Below are 18,221 nucleotides of genomic sequence, written 5' to 3'. Positions count from 1 at the left end.
ATAGCCTACAAGTATATTTTTATTGAGAATTTCTTCTAATCCAATCTAATGAATACTTGTCTTCTCACAAAAAAATCCATTTAAAAATTTTCATACTAAAGTTAAAACTACCAATTTTAACTTTCTTTAGAGATATCTTTATTGTTCTCAACACCTGATGTTTTTCATTCCATGAATTTTATTATTTCTAGTTTGCTGCCTAATTCTTATCACTTATAGGCAAATCAATTGTTAACTTTTTTGACACATGAATTGCCCTACTTTCTATAAAGATGTACCACAGATATTTTTTATCTAAGTGTTGAATGTTAGAACTTATGCCAGTAGAAGAATATCTTTAGTTCTAGCTGCCTGTTTTGACCAACATATAGATCTCCATTAAAATAATTATTGATTTCTAGAAGGTGCTTTTTATGCAAAGAAAGCACATTTAACTTTATTTTATATAGTATTCTCTGTCTTTTTTCAACAGGATCATTAAAGAAATTAACAACACTTAAAATAGATGAAAACCAGTTAATGTATTTACCAGACTCAATAGGAGGGTAAGTTTTTCATGAAATGCCAAGGTTAGAAAGAACTTTTGCTCAATCCAGCGGACCCTAAATATTTTTAGAGTAGCATTCATTTGTTTTTATAAAGAATCATCAAAGGAGATTCCATATATATTAAAATGATTGATTGATTAATAGGTGTGCTTTACCTTCTGGAATGCCATAGACACTTCTTCATGTAGTACATTGGACAAACACATTGGTTCTCTAATTCTCTAATGAAAATAGATGAGTATGAAAGATCCAGCAGGTCTTTGCCATTTCATGTCTATTTATTTTTCTTATATTTTTCATTCGCAAATGACCTCAGGATGAGCTGGTTTAATTGTATTCTTTAGCAATTATCAGGCTTATTTTCTTCCTGATTGCTTTTCAGTGTTTCATGAGAAGTTTTCATGTTCATAGTCTAACACACCCTCATGTCACATACATTTTGCATATAAACACATACTCTAAAGTAGTATTGCTTTTGTTTGCCATGCGCTTACATTTAGAAGAATTATTTTAATATTTAAAGCTTCCTTGTATTGTTTTGCATCTTTTAAACTGATCTAAAAATGATGACAGTATTAACTTTCATGATATTCAACACTGAAATAACTTCTTGATACATTATGTAAAATAGTGAAAGCAACACTTAAAAAGATGCAGTCAAGAATAGTAGTTCAACCTGACAGTCTGTGTTGAAAGCGTCACAAATTAAAAAGCCCTTAAGAGATTGATTTTTCAAGGCATTTTAAAGTGGAGGATTTCAGAAGAATGGAAAAGATGACAGATGATGTTGCCACTGGGAGGAAAAAGATGACAACAGGAATTGCTGATCCGTATTCTGGTTTTCTTATTGCTAAAATTTTTGAGAATTGTATAGGACTACTTTATGAGTATACTTGATGAAAACATGAGAAGGGAAGAGGCCAGATTTGATAAATGATTTTCTGTAGCAAACCACATCATTCTGAACATCTGACTGAATTAGTGGAAAAGATATGATCACACTTTGTCTCTTAGCTGTTGCACTGGTTCTTAAAGCATGGTCCATGTCCCCTTGGATGTATTCCACCAGCCTTTCAAGAGGGTCCAAGATGTCAAAACAAAATTCATAGTAATTCTAAGATGTTAGCTCTCTATGAAAATATTCACTCCTTGGGGCAGCTAGGTGGCTCAGTGGATAGAGTACCAGCCCTGGATTCAGGAGGACCTGAGTTCAAATATAGCCTCAGACACTTGACACTCACTCTATGACCCTGGGCAAGTCACTTAACCCCAACTGCCTCACCAAAAAACCCCCCAAAAACAAACAACAAAAAAATATTCACTCCTTTTTCAACTCTACATCTGTCATGCCTCATCTTCAACCATAACAATCATTACAACAGATTGAATGTAGAGATTTGCAGAAATATGTAAAACAATGCCACTCTTGTCACTATTTTTAAAAGTATATATAATTATAATTTTGAAAATATTCATAAAATATATTATTTATGTTGGCTAGAATTATTTTCTTATTATTTTAAACAAAATGAGGATAAAGAATTCCTGAGATTTTTGAGAAAGTTCAGTGTAATCAATAGAGCACTTGACTTTCAAGTCAGTAAGACTTGTTTGAATCTTGCCTCAGACACTTAACATTGTGATTCTGGGCAGTCACTTCTCTGAGCCTTAGTTTCCTTATCTATAGAATAGGGATAATAATACCACCCCTTTTACAAAGTTGTCATAAGGATAAGGTGAGAAAATCTATATAAAGTGCTTTGCAAAGCTTTAAACACTATATAAATCTTAACTGTTTTCTTTAAAAAAAGCATTGGATTCAGTACAACAAAATGTAGTGTTGGAAGGCTTTCCTCAAAAAACATGACTCCATGCACATATTAGAAATTACATGAGATTCTAATAAATTTGATGCTGGAGATTTCTTTGTTTAGGTATAAAATGTGTTTTTATAATATAAATGCAAATTTCTCAAGGATATGGAGGGCTTCATTTTTGTCTTCCTATCCCTCCATACCTAAGACCATCATAGGTGCTTAATCACAGTTTGCTGAATTGAGTTGAACTGTTCACCTTTTCCCATTAACTTAATATTGTAACATGATGAATAAATTTCTTATCTGTGGATCATGATAAACAATTGAGGGAATCACATAAACCAAAATGGACACTTGGATTATTATAAGCAATTTCAAAGTTTTTGTACAAAGAAATTTAATTAAAATTAGAAGGGAAACACGTAATTGAGGAAGTCACTTAACCCTTGTTGCCCTGAAAACAAAACAAAAAAGAACTGCATTATAGAGAAAAAGAATTTTGAAAGACTTGAGACCACTGATCATTGTGGTGATAAACCATGAATGAATTCAGAAGAATGAAGATGACAACACTTACCACCTACCAAAGACATGACAAGTTTGAAAGGCAGAAAGAGACATGTTTTTGCACATGGCCACTGTAGGAATTTATTATGTGGTAATATATGCATCTATGTATTAAGTACTTTATTTTTTGTTTTGTTTTTCAGTTTACTCAGTGGGAATATTTTTTAAAAATTACTTTCTACAAAAATAATTTCACACTGTACAAACATCATTAGTCAAAAAATAGATAATATGACCTTTTGCCTTTATCATGTGCATGTACAGTACAGCTATGTGGTACAATGAATAGAGTTGCAGGCTTAGGGTCAGGAAGACTCAACTTCTTGAGTTCAAATCTGGTCTCAGACACTAGTTGTGTGTCCTTGGCAAGTCACCTATTTCTTTCCCCTTAGTTTCTTTATCTGTAAAATGATCTGGAGAAGGAATTGGCAAACCACTCCAGGGTCTTTGCCAAGAAAACCCACAATAAAGTCACAAAAAGTCAAACATGACTGAAGTAACTGAACAAAGAGTGTGTTTCTGTTTATGTGTTTGTGCATGTAAAAATAGTAAATTCTAAAGAATTAGGAGGATCAGCTCAAAGAGAAAGATGTTGCATAGGCACTGAACTCTATTCTAGTCATTATCCTCCAGACCAGTGCCTTTCCATGGGGACTCCATGAGTATTCCTTTTCCATTCCATTGAACCTTTAACCCTGAGTTCCTGAAGAGACTTAAGTGGGGTTGCTAATTTATAGGTACACTGGGTGTGGATTTGGATGCTCTGATGCTCTAACCTATGCCATCACTGTCATTTTTTCATGAATTAGAATATTCCAACTTCTCATCTCACTTTGTAACTGGTGAGTTGATAATAGAGCTCAAACTTGCCTTAATTGGTAGGATCTGGTCCTGTCCTAAAGTTTCTAATGGGGAACCAATTGTTATAGTCATATTAGAAATTGAATGAGGAATGAACAAGAGGAAGAAGGAACATCTTAGTTTAGCATAGGAGTACAGTAGCCTTTCCTTTATTTATTTACTCATTTATATGAGTTGAGACCTCATATCTCTCCCTTTGATGGGAGGACTACCTTCTTTGGGGAAAACTAGAAAGGCTTGGGCTTGATTGCTTCTTAGCAGCAGTCTGTAGATATGAGTGGAGATTCCTTTCCTCTACAGTGGAAATTTCTTGGAACCTAAACTTGGGGTATGCAAAATCAGCCGTGGAAAGATGAGCCCATAGCAGCCATTTGGCCCATCCTGACAACACAGAGTTCTGTGGTCTGCAGCAGTGGCCTCAAGCTCAGAGCTGTGGCCACATAGTGATTTAGAATACCACAAATGAACATTATCTATGTATTGTGGGGTTTGGTTTTTTTAGCTTGTTTTGTTGAACGTTTCCCAGTTACATTTTAATCTAGTTCAAGCTTCTTGTGAATTTGATACCTCTAGTCTGTAGGGATGTGTATTGTCTGGAGCCTATCCTATAGCTCTTTTTCTCTTCACCAAACCCTTTGAGCCCTTGTCTATGGGCTATCCAGCATTAAATGCAAAAACATCTGTTTCCCAAGAGCCTCTCTTCCTCCATGCCTAGTTCTTACCTTAGAGTTAAACTGTTTGTTAAGTTTTTATGGTCCAACTATTTGGGATTTGAAGTTAGAATTTTACAAGGGGTGTGTGTGTCTCTGTGTGTATATACACACAAATGTATGTAGATAGCCTTTCTATCTTTGAATTCCTTGGGGTAGTAGAGATAACTAAGTCAAAAGGTTAAGGGAGTTTAGCCACTCTTCTTGTAGCATTCCAAATTCAAATGCTAGATGGCCCACAGACAAAGTCTGTGTCTAGTGAAGAGAAAAGAGAGGTTATAATCTATCTGTGATGGACTGATAAAATTGCAGAGCCATTGAAGTATAGAAAGTATCAAGATAAGAGGACATGTGTAGTAAAGTTAATGAGATTTTGCTATTATTTGTCAATATTGGACTGGCCTAGAATTTAAAAATAAAGGATTTCCATATGTTTGGTTAAGAACAAGATAAAGAATTGAAGGATTCATTTTAATAAGAATATTAGAAGATTTGGGATTATGAATGTTTCAAAATTAAAATTTAAAATTTTCTTATTTCAGACTTGTGTCAATAGAAGAATTGGATTGTAGTTTCAATGAAATAGAAGCCTTGCCTTCATCCATTGGGCAGCTTTCTAATATAAGAACTTTTGCTGCAGATCACAATTACTTACAGCAGTTACCACCTGAGGTACTCTAACATTTTTAAAATTAGATTTATGTATTTCAAAATTCATTTGCATTTTTTAAAACTACTCATGTTTAATATTTAACCACAAAAACACAATTTTGGTCAGCTTCTAATTTTTATTTCATTACTTGTTTAGAGAAATTATTTCTTTGGCTACTCATTCCAAAAAGATATATACTGAAATGTGAATGAGTCTTAATAGACTTTTACTAGTTTGTCTTCTAAATTAACTAACCATGAGTCATTTAGTAGAAAGATAAACATATTTTTCTTCATAAACAAAATAAAAATTGAAAAGGAAACATGCTTTTATAAAACTAGATAGTTCTCTTTTATTTTAAAAACCATTAACTATTCATTAATTAAACTATCATTAAATATAAAATGTAAATCTTTTCAAATATTCTAAATTATTTATCTCTACCATTGAAAAACTCACCTTTTTACTATTTCAGATTGGCAGCTGGAAGCATGTTACTGTGCTTTTTCTCCATTCTAATAAACTTGAGACTCTTCCAGAAGAAATGGGTGATATGCAAAAATTAAAAGTCATCAATTTGAGTGACAACAGGTTTGTGGTTCTATATGCCTTATGGTATAGATGCTAAGTAAAAATAAATGTTACTACCATTTCTTTTTGGTTTTTAAACTTTATCAGAACAAAAATTAAATTTAATTTAATCCTTGTACTTTCCTGAATAATATTTTTACTTTGCTTGGCAGATTTGGTTTTCATATGAAAGAACTATCCGGGTTTATCTAATATTGGTTATTTACCATATTACAAGCAATTTTTCTTTTGCTACTCCTGGAACATATTGTAGAAGTTTCATTATATGGGGGAAAAACCCAATTTCATTGCATATAGTTATTTCTGTGATACATTGTGGCAGAAATTTTCATATTGTTACTCTTTAACAGTACTGCTTTTAAATGTAAGATATTTCTGACCATAGATGAGGTTTGGCATTTCCACATATGGCAGTGACAACAAATTTACCAGATGAAATGATAGAGATTAGTAAAGGAATATTGTCTATACCATATCCCTGATAGCCATTATATTTAAATTCTACCCAGTTTTAATCCATATTTTCTATATAAAAACTAGAATTTTAAATTGATCTCACTTACTAGATAAGAATGTTTCAAAGAATGCTTAGGTGTTGACATTTTAGCTTAGGCGATTTTACTCTGGTTCAGTATTAGTCTGGAAAATAGTCATAAGTATAAAATACATATTCACCTTAAACAATTCCACCATTGTACAATTCTGTGATATAAATAAATGTAAATTGCTCATGGCAGGGCTCAACAGAAATTATGAATATTTCTAAACAAAAATTTTATTTTAAAAAATCTCCCATTGCACCTTTTATGTCACTACACATAATATTTTGTTTGGCTTTACTCTAAATCAGCATTGGTTAACTTTATAAAACAGCACCATAGCTTTCTTAGCTATACTTGAATTAGTTCAATTGGAAAAAAATAATAGCTTTTTAAACCATAAGAATACTCTTAGACATTGGATGCTCTCTTGTCTAGGCACTATCCATAGTTACATTATGATTTGGCTGTTCATGGTTCATATCTCTGTTAAACATTCTAATGTAATTTGTGCCTTAAACCATGGGTTTAATGGAAAGATTACTAAATTTGGAGTCAGGAACAATCTGGGTTTTAATGATGTTCCATACCACTATTAGTGGTGTGACTCTTGCCAGATCACTTAACTTCATTGAGCCACTGTTTTATTGTTTGTAGAATGAAGATAGTAATACCTGTTCATCTTACAATGTTGTAAATAGGCCCAAATGAGAAAATATCTCTAAAGTACTTTGCAAACCTTTAAAACCATGGATAGATATCAGCTATTGTTATAATGTCCTATTTTTTTAAAAAATGTTTTCCAGCTTTTTACATACTGCAAGTGCAGCATTGTTGTGTATTACAATATTGAAAACGATTCCCAAATACATTCGTGTTCAAATTTTTTCTTTTGTTTCTTTGACAGGATGAAGAATTTGCCCTTTAGTTTTACAAAGCTACAGCAGCTGACTGCTATGTGGCTCTCAGATAACCAGGTAGTAAAACCAGTTCTGCTACCTCACTAGTATGCTATTATCCTAATTATTTTATAAAGAAGGTATTTAAGAATAATTCTGCCATGGCATTATTTAAAGGGGTACAGGGTTTTGTGAAGGGTGTATCATATTAGACTAACCTCTCTTTTCTATAAGAATGATCTGATACATGAATTGTGAGGTAAACACATAGCTTGGTGTAGGCCTTTACGAATGTTCTAATTATGATCTTCCTACTCCTCAAGAAAGTGAGAACCTGTTGTTTAAATTATTTTACCATTGGGTGGGTACAGAACTTTTCAAGAAAATTGTACTTCCTGCAAGAGAATTAAGTTGAAGATTCTCTGTTTTAAACTTTTAGTCTGAACCTGTATTGTTGAACAGTCTGGCCTAGGGAGAGCAGGAAAGAATAAACAGTAAATGCCTACTATGTGCCAGGCATTCTACTAAATGCTTTACAAATGATAGCTCTAGTCACCATGCAGATGTATAATCAGCTTTCTTGTGATGGCATAGAGGAGATTCGGTATCTTTTTAAACTATCTCTAATAGACTAATACTAAGAAACCATTTGGGCCCTATGATTCTGTGGTAATTGATATCCACATTGATCTAAACATAGGCTGTTACCCTAATAGGAAGTCTTTTGGATAGAAAGAAAGAATCCGCGAGTAACCTCTTGGAGCTCCCCACATGATTATGCCAAAAACCTCCAAATAATGCCATAAGAAAAAAGAATCCAGAAATATATATATGAGAATATATATGAAACATTACTTTCCACAGCTCTCTAGTTTTTGGAACAGAGTGCTTGGACCTCTGAATTTCATGTCTTTTCAACAAAACCCAAACACATATGGTTCATTCCTACTTGGCCATCTCATTCCTCTTCACAATTCTCTCAGGACAGTCCAATGCTTAATTGAAATATTGTGAAGTAGAAAGAGCAATAGGTATGGAGTTCAGACTACTTGCGTTTGCATCCCAGATCTGCTACTCCAATCCTATGTGACTTTGGGTACAACATTTAACTTCCCCAGATCTGTTTCCTCTTCTTTAAAGTAATTGAGTTGGACTAGTTATTAGGTTCATTTTATTCTATGGTTTCCATTCCTCTGTCTGCTTTTTAACTCTGACATAGAACTCCATCTTTCGCATCACGTAGCAGTTTTGAAGTTATTTATTGGGAAGTAGTAGTAAAGACAGATGCACAAAGTGTAAACCCTTTGGGAAGGGGATGATCCTATTAATCTATTCTTAGTTCTCCAGCATGAGGGGTGTGAGAAGGAAGAATTATGTTGATGAATGACACCTTTATCTTTAAGGGACTTGGTTTAGAGATACAAGTATTCCCTTGGAGTTGGTAAGTGAGAAAGACCATGTAGTACCATCAGGAGGGGACATTTGTCAAAGGCACTTCTGATATATGCAGTTCAGTTGGGAAACTTTTGTCCTGAGAACACTACTGTAGGCTTCATATAAGCCTACCATTGTACGTTTCTTGGAAGTCAACTTCAGATTTTTTTCACCTTTATGATTCACTCTATGGCCTTAGACACATTAGTTAAACATAGTATATTTAGATTTCCCATATATAGAATGGAATTAATCTCCCAAGATTTTTTGTGAGGGCTGATAATCATATGTATAATTTTAATAAGATTATTCATTTCAACTATCCGAATTAATGATAATATTCATTTATATTTTTAGGGTGGATTATAAACTTAATTTGTTTTATAATTCATACTACTTATTCTCAGTTTACTTACCAACATGTAAGATACAAAAAATACACATAGAATATTTCTCTTTGGTAAATGTTGATGTATTTCTTTTATTTTACTAGCATATTAATTTGATATTGTATAATTTTTAGAATATAATCTTTCCCAATCATAAAACTGGAAAGTAATTTTCTTATAGTTATTATCATGTTTTGTTTGTTCAGACATTTTCAGTGGTGTCTGATTCTCCATGGGCCCATTTGGAGTTTTCTTGGCAAATATACTGGAGTGGTTTAACATTTCTATCTCCAGCTCATTTGGCAGATGAGGAAACTAAGGCAAACAGGGTTACGTGACTTGCCCAGGGTCAAACAGCTAGTAAGTGTTTGAGGCTGGATTTGAACTCTAGGCCTCGGACTATCCACTGTTCCACCTAGCTGACCATTATAAATGATCATTTAATAATTAGATTGTATATGTATATTATAAGTATTCTGTACTAAAGTTTTACTGGAATGCCTCACTAAGATAATGTGTGCTCAAGTGAGATAATGTATATTAAGTTGTTGTTGTTGTTGTTGTTGTTGTTGTTGTTTTTAGTGAGGTAATTGGGGTTAAGTGACTTGCCCAGGGTCACACAGCTAGTAAGTGTTAAGTGTCTGAGGCCGGATTTGAACTCAGGTACTCCTGACTCCAGGGCCGGTGATCTATCCACTGCACCACCTAGCTGCCTCTTGGTTTTTTTGTGTTTGTTTGTTCGTTTGTTTTTTTAACCTTTAAAGTTGAATATAAATTAAGTTACTAGTGTACTCTGGTGTGGAATTAACTCACAGTTCTTGAAGAACTCTACCCCCAGAATGTAAGCATCAGATACTAGCCTGGAAGTGTCCATTATCTATATACTGTAGTATAAAGGGAATGGCAGTAGAGGATGGACCCACACTTATAAAATCATAGGTTCACAGTACTGAAGCCCATATTTACTCTACAGCAGTTAATAATTTATATTAATACCTTCAATTTTGAAATTTTTTTCAATTAATTTACCTACAGTTGAAACTTTAGGCTAATAATATGCATTTTTCTTAATAGTAAAAAAGAATATACTGGAGGACTCATTACCACATAGTAAACAGTACATTTATACACATGGAAAGTTAAGTTACTCTATGTTCCACACAATTAATATATTTGAATATGTTCACCTTGAAAAATATTGAAAATATTACCTGCATATTCACTATTTCAAAAATTGTTTTTATTGTGGCCTGCATATAACAGAATTTCTATTACAGACTCTTAGGATGGAAGTCTTACATGTTGTCACTCATTTGTTACAGTACTGTAACTGCTCCTTCCCTCAATTTTAGGAAAATTGTGTTTTTTGTTTTTTTCACTTTTCCATCTTATTTTCTCCTTGAAGAGCAGCATTGTCAGTAGTCACACTTCTAAAGGATTAGTTGAGCCATTGAAGATATATGTATATTAGAGTTACTTCAAGTAAAAGCAAAAATAAAACTGGTTACTTTCTATGAGCAAGCCTTTTTAGGAGCAAGTAGGAATGTCAAAGTCAGAACTGAGAGAAGAGGAAAACGGTAAACATGTTCCTAGCAATTATCAATTCAGGGGTCTCCATAAGCAATGAAACATTCAGGAGTATTTTACATGTAAAAGCTATCTTTTGTATCTTTCTTTCTTACCATTTTATTAGCAAAGTATTTGCTTTAAAGGGGGGGGTTAGTGTTTACTAACTACCATTTTTTTTTAAGGGGGCAATGAGGGTTGAGTGACTTGCCCAGGGTCACACAGCTAGTAAGTGCCAAGTGTCTGAGACTGGATTTGAACTCAGATCCTCCTGAATCCAAGGCCAGTGCTTTATTTACTGCACCACCTAGCTGCCCCTAATAACTACCATTTTTTAATTATGCTATCAAATGGTTATCAAGCATCAATATAAGCATTTTATAAATTTTAAGGAAATAGCATTGTTTTCTTTTTCTACTTCTTTAAAGAAGATTAATATTTGTTCTTTTTGGTTATTTTCCAAGTTAGAAGAAGGTTAATGATAAATAGGTTTAATTTCAGAATGAAATAGAACATGGAAAATTTTACTTCTTTTGAGAATCCTAACATTTTATTATGAGTATGCCTTAAAAATTAGTGGTCAGGCTACCAGTTGCTACTAGTATTCCTGTTTGTTGATTAAATTATCGACTATAGGCCAAAAGCGAAAACTGCTACAAGTCAAGAATAAGAAGTTCAAAGGGAAAGCTCTTATGCTTCCCTTTAGCCATGTTGAGTTTCAGTTATTAAGACATCAGAGAAGTATTCTTTAAGTAATTGAAGATGCAGGTTTGGTACTTAGTCTTGGCCAGAGACAGAGATTTTGGAGTTACGTACATAGTGGTAATAGTTGAGGCTGTGGAATGAATAAGTCTTCCAAGGGAGGAAATAAATATAGGGAAGAAAAAGAGGACCAAGAAGAGAACTTGGCTTCAGAGATATCCTCTTTTGGTTCTTCTCCCCCTCTATCCAGTCCTTGACTCCTTTTCCAAAAGAAAAGCATATTTAGGAGGAAGAAGTAGTGAACTATGTCAAATGCCAGTGGTAGAATGATGAAGCATTAAGAGCACTGGACCTGAAAAGACCTTTGTTTGAAACCTAGCTTAGAAATTTACAAATCATTACTCTGGGGAGATTATTACATTTCTTATTCTTCTCATATGTAAAATGAGCATAATAATGTATTACCTACCTCACAGGACTTTTATGTGGAAAATCCTTTGTAAATCTTTAAAAGTTTTATATCTTTTAAAATATTTTTATTTGTAAATTTATTTTTTAAGTATTATTATTTTTTTTTTTTTTAGTGAGGCAATTGGGGTTAAGTGACTTGCCCAGGGTCACACAGCTAGTAAGTGTTAAGTGTCTGAGGTCAGATTTGAACTCAGGCCCTCCTGACTCCAGGGTCAGTGCTCTATCCACTGCGCCACCTAGCTGCCCCTGTAAATTTATTTATAATTTAAAAAAATCTTTATCAACATGAACTTCTGTTAGCTACTAAAACAAAAGCTCATTCTGAATTTGGTCATCTGTATGGAGCCATTTCAATAGAATGGTTAATGGAGGAATTGGAAGGAATTGGAAAAAAAAATAGGTGGTAAAAAGTTAAGACCCAAGTTTTGAACATTTTCCCTAGTATTTTGGAAAGGAAAGAAAAAGGAGGATGGTAGATGGATGAGTTAGAAGGGTCAATGGAAATTTTCTTTTTAAAGATTAGGCAGACCTGGGCATCTTTGTAGAGGGTGTGTGTGTGTATGTGTCCGTGTCCGTGTCCGTGTCCGTGCATACTTTTGAGAAGGTGAGATTGAAAATGCAAGTAAAAGACAATGCAAGATCTTATGGAAGGTAGAGGTGAGTGGATATTAAGGGTATAGTTTACAGGGATTAGCCTTATCAAGCAGTAGGGGAAGCTCCTCCTCTGAAATGACAGAGGGAGAGAGAGTAGGTGATATACCTGAGAAATCCTGAAGATTGGAGGAGAAGAGTTGGCAGGATTTGCTTCAGATTTTTTCAGGCTTGTCAGTCAAGTAGGAAGGTCAATCATCTTCTCTCGTGGCGTGGGCAGGGGGAGGGATAGGTTCAAGCATGAGAAGAAAGTTTTGCAGTGGTTGGTACAGGGATTTATATGAATAAAGGCATCTTGTTGAGCCATTTTCAGATGAAGAGCAGCCTGACTTTATCTAGCAATGTTCATTAGCCCTAGAGCAGAAATAGAGAAATCCCATCATGCTATCACTTATTGGGAATATTCAGAGTTTGAAATTCCAGGGTAGTTTCCATTGAAATGTCTATGTGGCAGCCTGGGCAGATCAACCCTGGGCCTGGACAGATTACGGGGGAGTCAGGGAGATGGATCAGGGTAATGAGGAAAGATGGTGATTTTGACATCCTGGTGAGGAGAAAAAGCATTTTTCATGTTTATAAGAAAAGTGAGTGAGGCAAAAAATAGGAGAGATCAAGTTTGGAGTGTAGAATTTGGATATTGGAAATGGTGTAATGCTGTGTGGTAACTGGTGAGATCACCTCCCACTCATTATCATAGATGGACCATAGGATTCATAGTTAAAAGGACTTGAGAGATTTTTGAGTGTCTTCACTTTTGAGCCCCAATTTCCTCATCTATAAAATAAGGATAATGCACTATCTTTTTCACAGGCTTGTTTTGTATCATGGATGATACAATATATCTGAAAGTGTTTTGAACCATAAAGCTGCTATTACACTTCTTACCATTAGATGTCTCCTATTAGACTATAAGTATCATAATGATAAGAATCATGTCTTCATCCAAACCTTTATCTTCCCCGGGGTTTAATAATGATGCTATGTGCTTAATATTTGCTGAATGAATATTAGCTATAAGTGTATTATTATTTAATTAAAGATGATATAATAATTTGAGCTTGCCTTTTTAGAAGACTAATTTAGATTTTTATAGATATTGTTTTTAAAAAAGGTACTAAAAAGTAGCATGTGTGGGTACCTTGGGAAGAAATGGAAGGCAGTTAGTAACTTGGAAAAATTTGGGTAGGAATATTATTGGAAAATAAATATTTAATCATCTCTTTTCTTTTCCTAGTCCAAACCCCTAATACCTCTCCAAAAAGAGACTGATCCAGAAACACAGAAAATGGTGCTTACAAACTACATGTTCCCTCAGCAGCCAAGGACTGAGGATGGTAGGAGTTTAATTTTTTTTTTTTTACATGCTTGACCATTTAAAAGCAAGCTTATAAAGTTGTTTTTTTTTTCCTCCAGTCTAAGACTTAAGATCTTTTAAATGGAATTTGGGGAATTCATCAGAAATGCCTGGCCAAATAATGTGAAAGTAACTTTACAGAGACATTTTTGTTTTCTATTGCACACAGTTGAAACATTTCAAGAAATGGAAAACATAATCCATTAGAGGTCCCGTTCTTGGACACATACTCATTTGCATTGGTGGAATAAAGGCTTCTCCAGTGGTGTATATAGAACAAAGACATGTTTCTTTGTTTTTTGCCATCTGTTTCTGTCTATCACCATTGCAGCCACACCATAATTTCTGATTTTAAATACAAAGGAACTAGAGAGGATCAAAGATGGCTTAAATTCCATTCTAAACAAAGGGATCTAAATAACAGAACTATTTTTCTGTGCCTGTGGATATAAAAGTTTTGTTTGACATTTAAAGCATCCTGGCTCCTTCCTACCTTTGCCAGTTTTTATAGTTGCTTCCTTCCACATACTCTAAGATCCACCTACACTGGCCTCCTTGCACACAGCAATCTGTGTCTTTCTCTGTGCATTCCCCCATGTCTGAAATGCACTCACTTTACCACATAGAATTCCCAGAAATCTGCAAGACTTTCCCACCCTTTCTAGGCTCTCTGTTTGGCTGTTGGGTCCTTTCTCTCTAGGGTTACCTTCCATGAACTCTTTACAAATTTCCTGTTTTCATGTTCATTTACATGTTGTTTCTCTCACTAAAAGTTAGCAGTTGTTAGATAGATAAAAGGAGCCTTGAAGCCAGGAAGACCTGTGTTCAGGTTCTCCCTTTGACACATATTGGCTGCATCACCCTGGCAAGTCCCTTAACCTATAAGGGACACCTTTAGGTCAGAGGTATCAAACATGTATGTGATCTACAATACCCTTAGTGCTGCAGCCCAACACAGATTAAAATGTAATTGGGAGATGTTTACCAAATACATCAATATACCAAAGAACTTAGGTAATATTAATATGTATTTCCTAAGTCCATATGTGTCCCCCAGGCAGTCTTATGTATGTTGAGTGACCTCTGTTTCTGTTTTGAGTTGGACTCCCCCATCACCTCTCTAGAGGCAGAGATCTGTGATACTGTGGGTCTAGCATCTTTATCCTTTCTTTTAGAGTATGAGCTTCTTGAGGGCAAGGGCTCTTTCTACCTTCTTTTAGATTCCCCAGCATTTAGCACAGTATCTGGCTTATGCTTAATTGATGCTTATTGATTGACTGAGAAAGCATCCTGTAGATCAGTGCTTAATCTGGCCAGCCTTGACTTGAAGATCTCCATTTCTCTAGGTTGCACATTCCATATTTAGTTAGCTCTAATTTTTAAGTAGTTTCCTTTGTTTTATTTGAAATCTCCCTTCTTGTCTTCCCTAGTCTTAGTTTTCCTTCTCTTGCTGAGCAGTACAAGTCCAATCTCTCCTGTATTATAAGATACTTCAAATCTCTTAAAATAGTCATGTCCCCCTTTTGGATTAGGATTCATCCAATTTATTCACCATCTTTCTCAGATTTATATAATTAGAAAGTTTTATAAGCATGCCATATCTAAGTTATCCAAAGCATTAATGAAAATAATGACCAGAACAAAAGCCAGACTGTGAGCCCTGTAGCACTCCACATTGAGCTTAGTAATTATTCTTTCAGTCTTATCATTGAATGAATACCAAATACATCTGACTCTCCTCTTGTCTCACCCTATGTCTCCATCTAATTTGCCAGAATCTTGAGAAGCTTTTTTTTTTGAGAAGCCTTTTTAAAATCAAGGTATATATTAAATTTGTACTCCTAGCTAGCCATCTAGTAAGAGCAAAAGTAATTAGGCATTACTCTGTCTTAAAAGTTTCCAAATATATATTTTAAAATAACAAACTTAACAGTTATCAACAAACACAAGCATTTGCACACATAAAGAAAAGGTTTTGTATATCATGCTGTGAATCTCATACAGATTGATTTTATGACTTTTTTTTGTTTAGTGAGCCTATGAAGTTAGGAGAAATCACAGAATCTCACATGTATTTTAGAAATATTTGAGTTATAAAATGGACAGTTCTTAGATTAGTATATTGCATGAGGGTGAAAAAAATTGATACTTAGTTGTTCTCTACATATATCCAAGTTTTAAATTGCTGTCAGTAAGGTACATGATAAAGTTCTCACCTTTAACAGCATTTCCACTAGAGCAAAGGGAACATGAGAAATAAAGAAACAAGCAATATAAATTAACCTAAATGGAAAAAAAAAAACCTTAAGCAGAATAAGTAGAACCAATTCCTTCATTCCCCCCCAATTCTATAGCCTTTCCAATACTTTGTCAGAAGCCTGCCCCCCCCCCAATGGATTTGGAAATAAGAAGGGAAGTAAAAGATGAATGTATGTCCAAAATACACAGCCAATTATATTATCTGATGATTTGGATTCCTTACAGTGTTAACAGTAGTAATTTAAATTGGACTTAACTGTGTTTAATAATAAAGTAATTTAAAACTTTATATTCTTTCAGGTACAGTAATATGTTGTAGTTTTATCTGTGTGAATAATTTGTATTTGAAAGACAGGCTAGGATCTCATTTTATAATGCCCTTTGTACTAGGAAGAAGTGAACTATAAGAGTGATGTTAATTAATTAATCCTCAGGAATTCCTCTTCCCTTTTTTCTTTCCAAATATTTAGCATATCTTTTTGCTTTGCTTTACCAAGAATATTCCATTGTTTAGCTTGCTGCTGCCTTTATGTCGTGTTAAATAACAAAACCTATAAAGTTTGCATTTTGTGTTGATTTTTAGTTTTTACTTGACTTTTTTAATGGGTACTGTATCTGCTAATATGAAATATAGAATTACTTACTTTAACTGTAAATCTGGTGACAGATAATATATCTACCACTGTTGGGCCAGAGTAACTAAGTTCAGAGAAATATATTACCAGGTTGGTGTCAGACTGATGATGATTTGGGGGGGGGGGGGGGCAATGAGGGTTTAAATGATTTGCCCAGGGTCACACAGCTAGTAAGTGTCAAGTGTCTGAGGTTAGATTTGAACTCAGGTCCTCCTGCATCCAGGGCCAGTGCTTTATCTACTGTGCTACCTAGCTGCCTCCTAGACTGATAAATTCTTAGGACACAGTAAATCTCAAAGACCATCAAATAAATTATAAATGGAAAGATGTGATAAGCCTGCATTAATTAAAATCTTCTCTATTCTGTGTATATGATTTCAAGATGTAGTTAAACACAATATCATTTGTTTATATTTATGTTATTATGTAATTGAACAAAATCACTAGACAACGTGACCTTTGAGAGTCATAGATTTATAATGGGAAGGAGGCATGGTGGTCATCCAATTCTCATTACCCAGTTGGGGAAACAGAGGTTTGCCTAAGGTGACAAAGTCAGGAATCCATTCCAGGTTATCTGACCCTAAGTGCTGCCCACTTTCATCTTCACTGCTAGGACTCCCAATTCTAAATCCATGATCCTGTGATCCCTGAGATAATTTCTAATTCCAAAACCTATGATTAAATGATCCTCTGACTTCTCATCTTCATAAAACTGTACTATATCTTATGTGATAAGTATGCTTTATTCTCTACATATCAGGTAATATACATTTATATAACAATATTAGAATTGGCAAAGTCAAAAAACCTGGATGAAATAACTTAAATGTTGTCATCTCCCTTTAATAATCTACAGCAAGAAAGCAGCATGTGTAATTTGTTACAGTTGGCCATCTCCATTCAGGAGCATAATGATAGAGTACTGAGAGACATACAACTTTAGAGAGGATTTTCCCTGAGTCAGAATTCATGTCCACATTATTCTGAAAGACAGTGTGCAGTGCTGATGGCCTAAGGCTTCTGACCTGGCTTAACTTTGACTGACTTAGACATATACTTAAATGGATTACTTAAAATAATGAGTAAGAAATCATTTCCTATAATCATAGTAAATAATAATTACTGTTTCCCCCTTTTCTCTTTAGTTATGTTCATATCAGATAATGAAAGTTTTAATCCTTCTTTGTGGGAGGAACAAAGGAAGCAGCGGGCTCAAGTGGCATTTGAATGTGATGAAGACAAAGATGAAAGGGAGGCACCTCCCAGGGTTAGTATTTCTTCTTCTCTCTCCAAATGTGAAGTTAAATCAGCAAATATTTATTGAATACTATGTGTCTAACACTGTCCTGAGTGGTTAGGAGTTTAAAAAAAAGAGTATCTCTCAAGGAACTTCTAATCTTGTTGGAAAGATAAGCCCTCACACAAATGAAATGAGTAAAAAGCATCCATGGTAGGATAAATGGTAGATAAATTAAGTGCCAAATTGGGTGGTATAGACCAGGGCTTCTTAAATTTTTTCTACTCATGACCCCTTTTTGCCCAATAAATTTTTACATGACCTTGGGTATATAGG

General features: G+C 34.3%; 1 protein-coding gene across 6 annotated transcripts in view; it reads left to right on the top strand.

Moving 5' to 3' along the window:
• ERBIN (erbb2 interacting protein) overlaps positions 1-18,221 on the top strand; it is a 192,161-nt gene that overhangs the window by 130,865 nt on the left and 43,075 nt on the right. For all 6 annotated transcript variants that reach the window (XM_043987553.1, XM_043987538.1, XM_043987530.1 and 3 more), the window contains exons 12-17: positions 473-545; positions 5,046-5,175; positions 5,631-5,746; positions 7,193-7,262; positions 13,632-13,731; positions 17,794-17,915. In XM_043987553.1, coding sequence (XP_043843488.1) covers positions 473-545; positions 5,046-5,175; positions 5,631-5,746; positions 7,193-7,262; positions 13,632-13,731; positions 17,794-17,915 — 611 coding nt within the window. The remainder of the gene's footprint in view (positions 1-472; positions 546-5,045; positions 5,176-5,630; positions 5,747-7,192; positions 7,263-13,631; positions 13,732-17,793; positions 17,916-18,221) is intronic.

The sequence above is a fragment of the Dromiciops gliroides genome, chromosome 1 (assembly GCF_019393635.1).
Source record: "Dromiciops gliroides isolate mDroGli1 chromosome 1, mDroGli1.pri, whole genome shotgun sequence".
Classification (NCBI taxonomy): Eukaryota; Metazoa; Chordata; class Mammalia; order Microbiotheria; family Microbiotheriidae; genus Dromiciops; species Dromiciops gliroides.
Note: the sequence above shows the minus strand (reverse complement) of the source record. Positions and strands in the feature narration are given on the sequence as shown.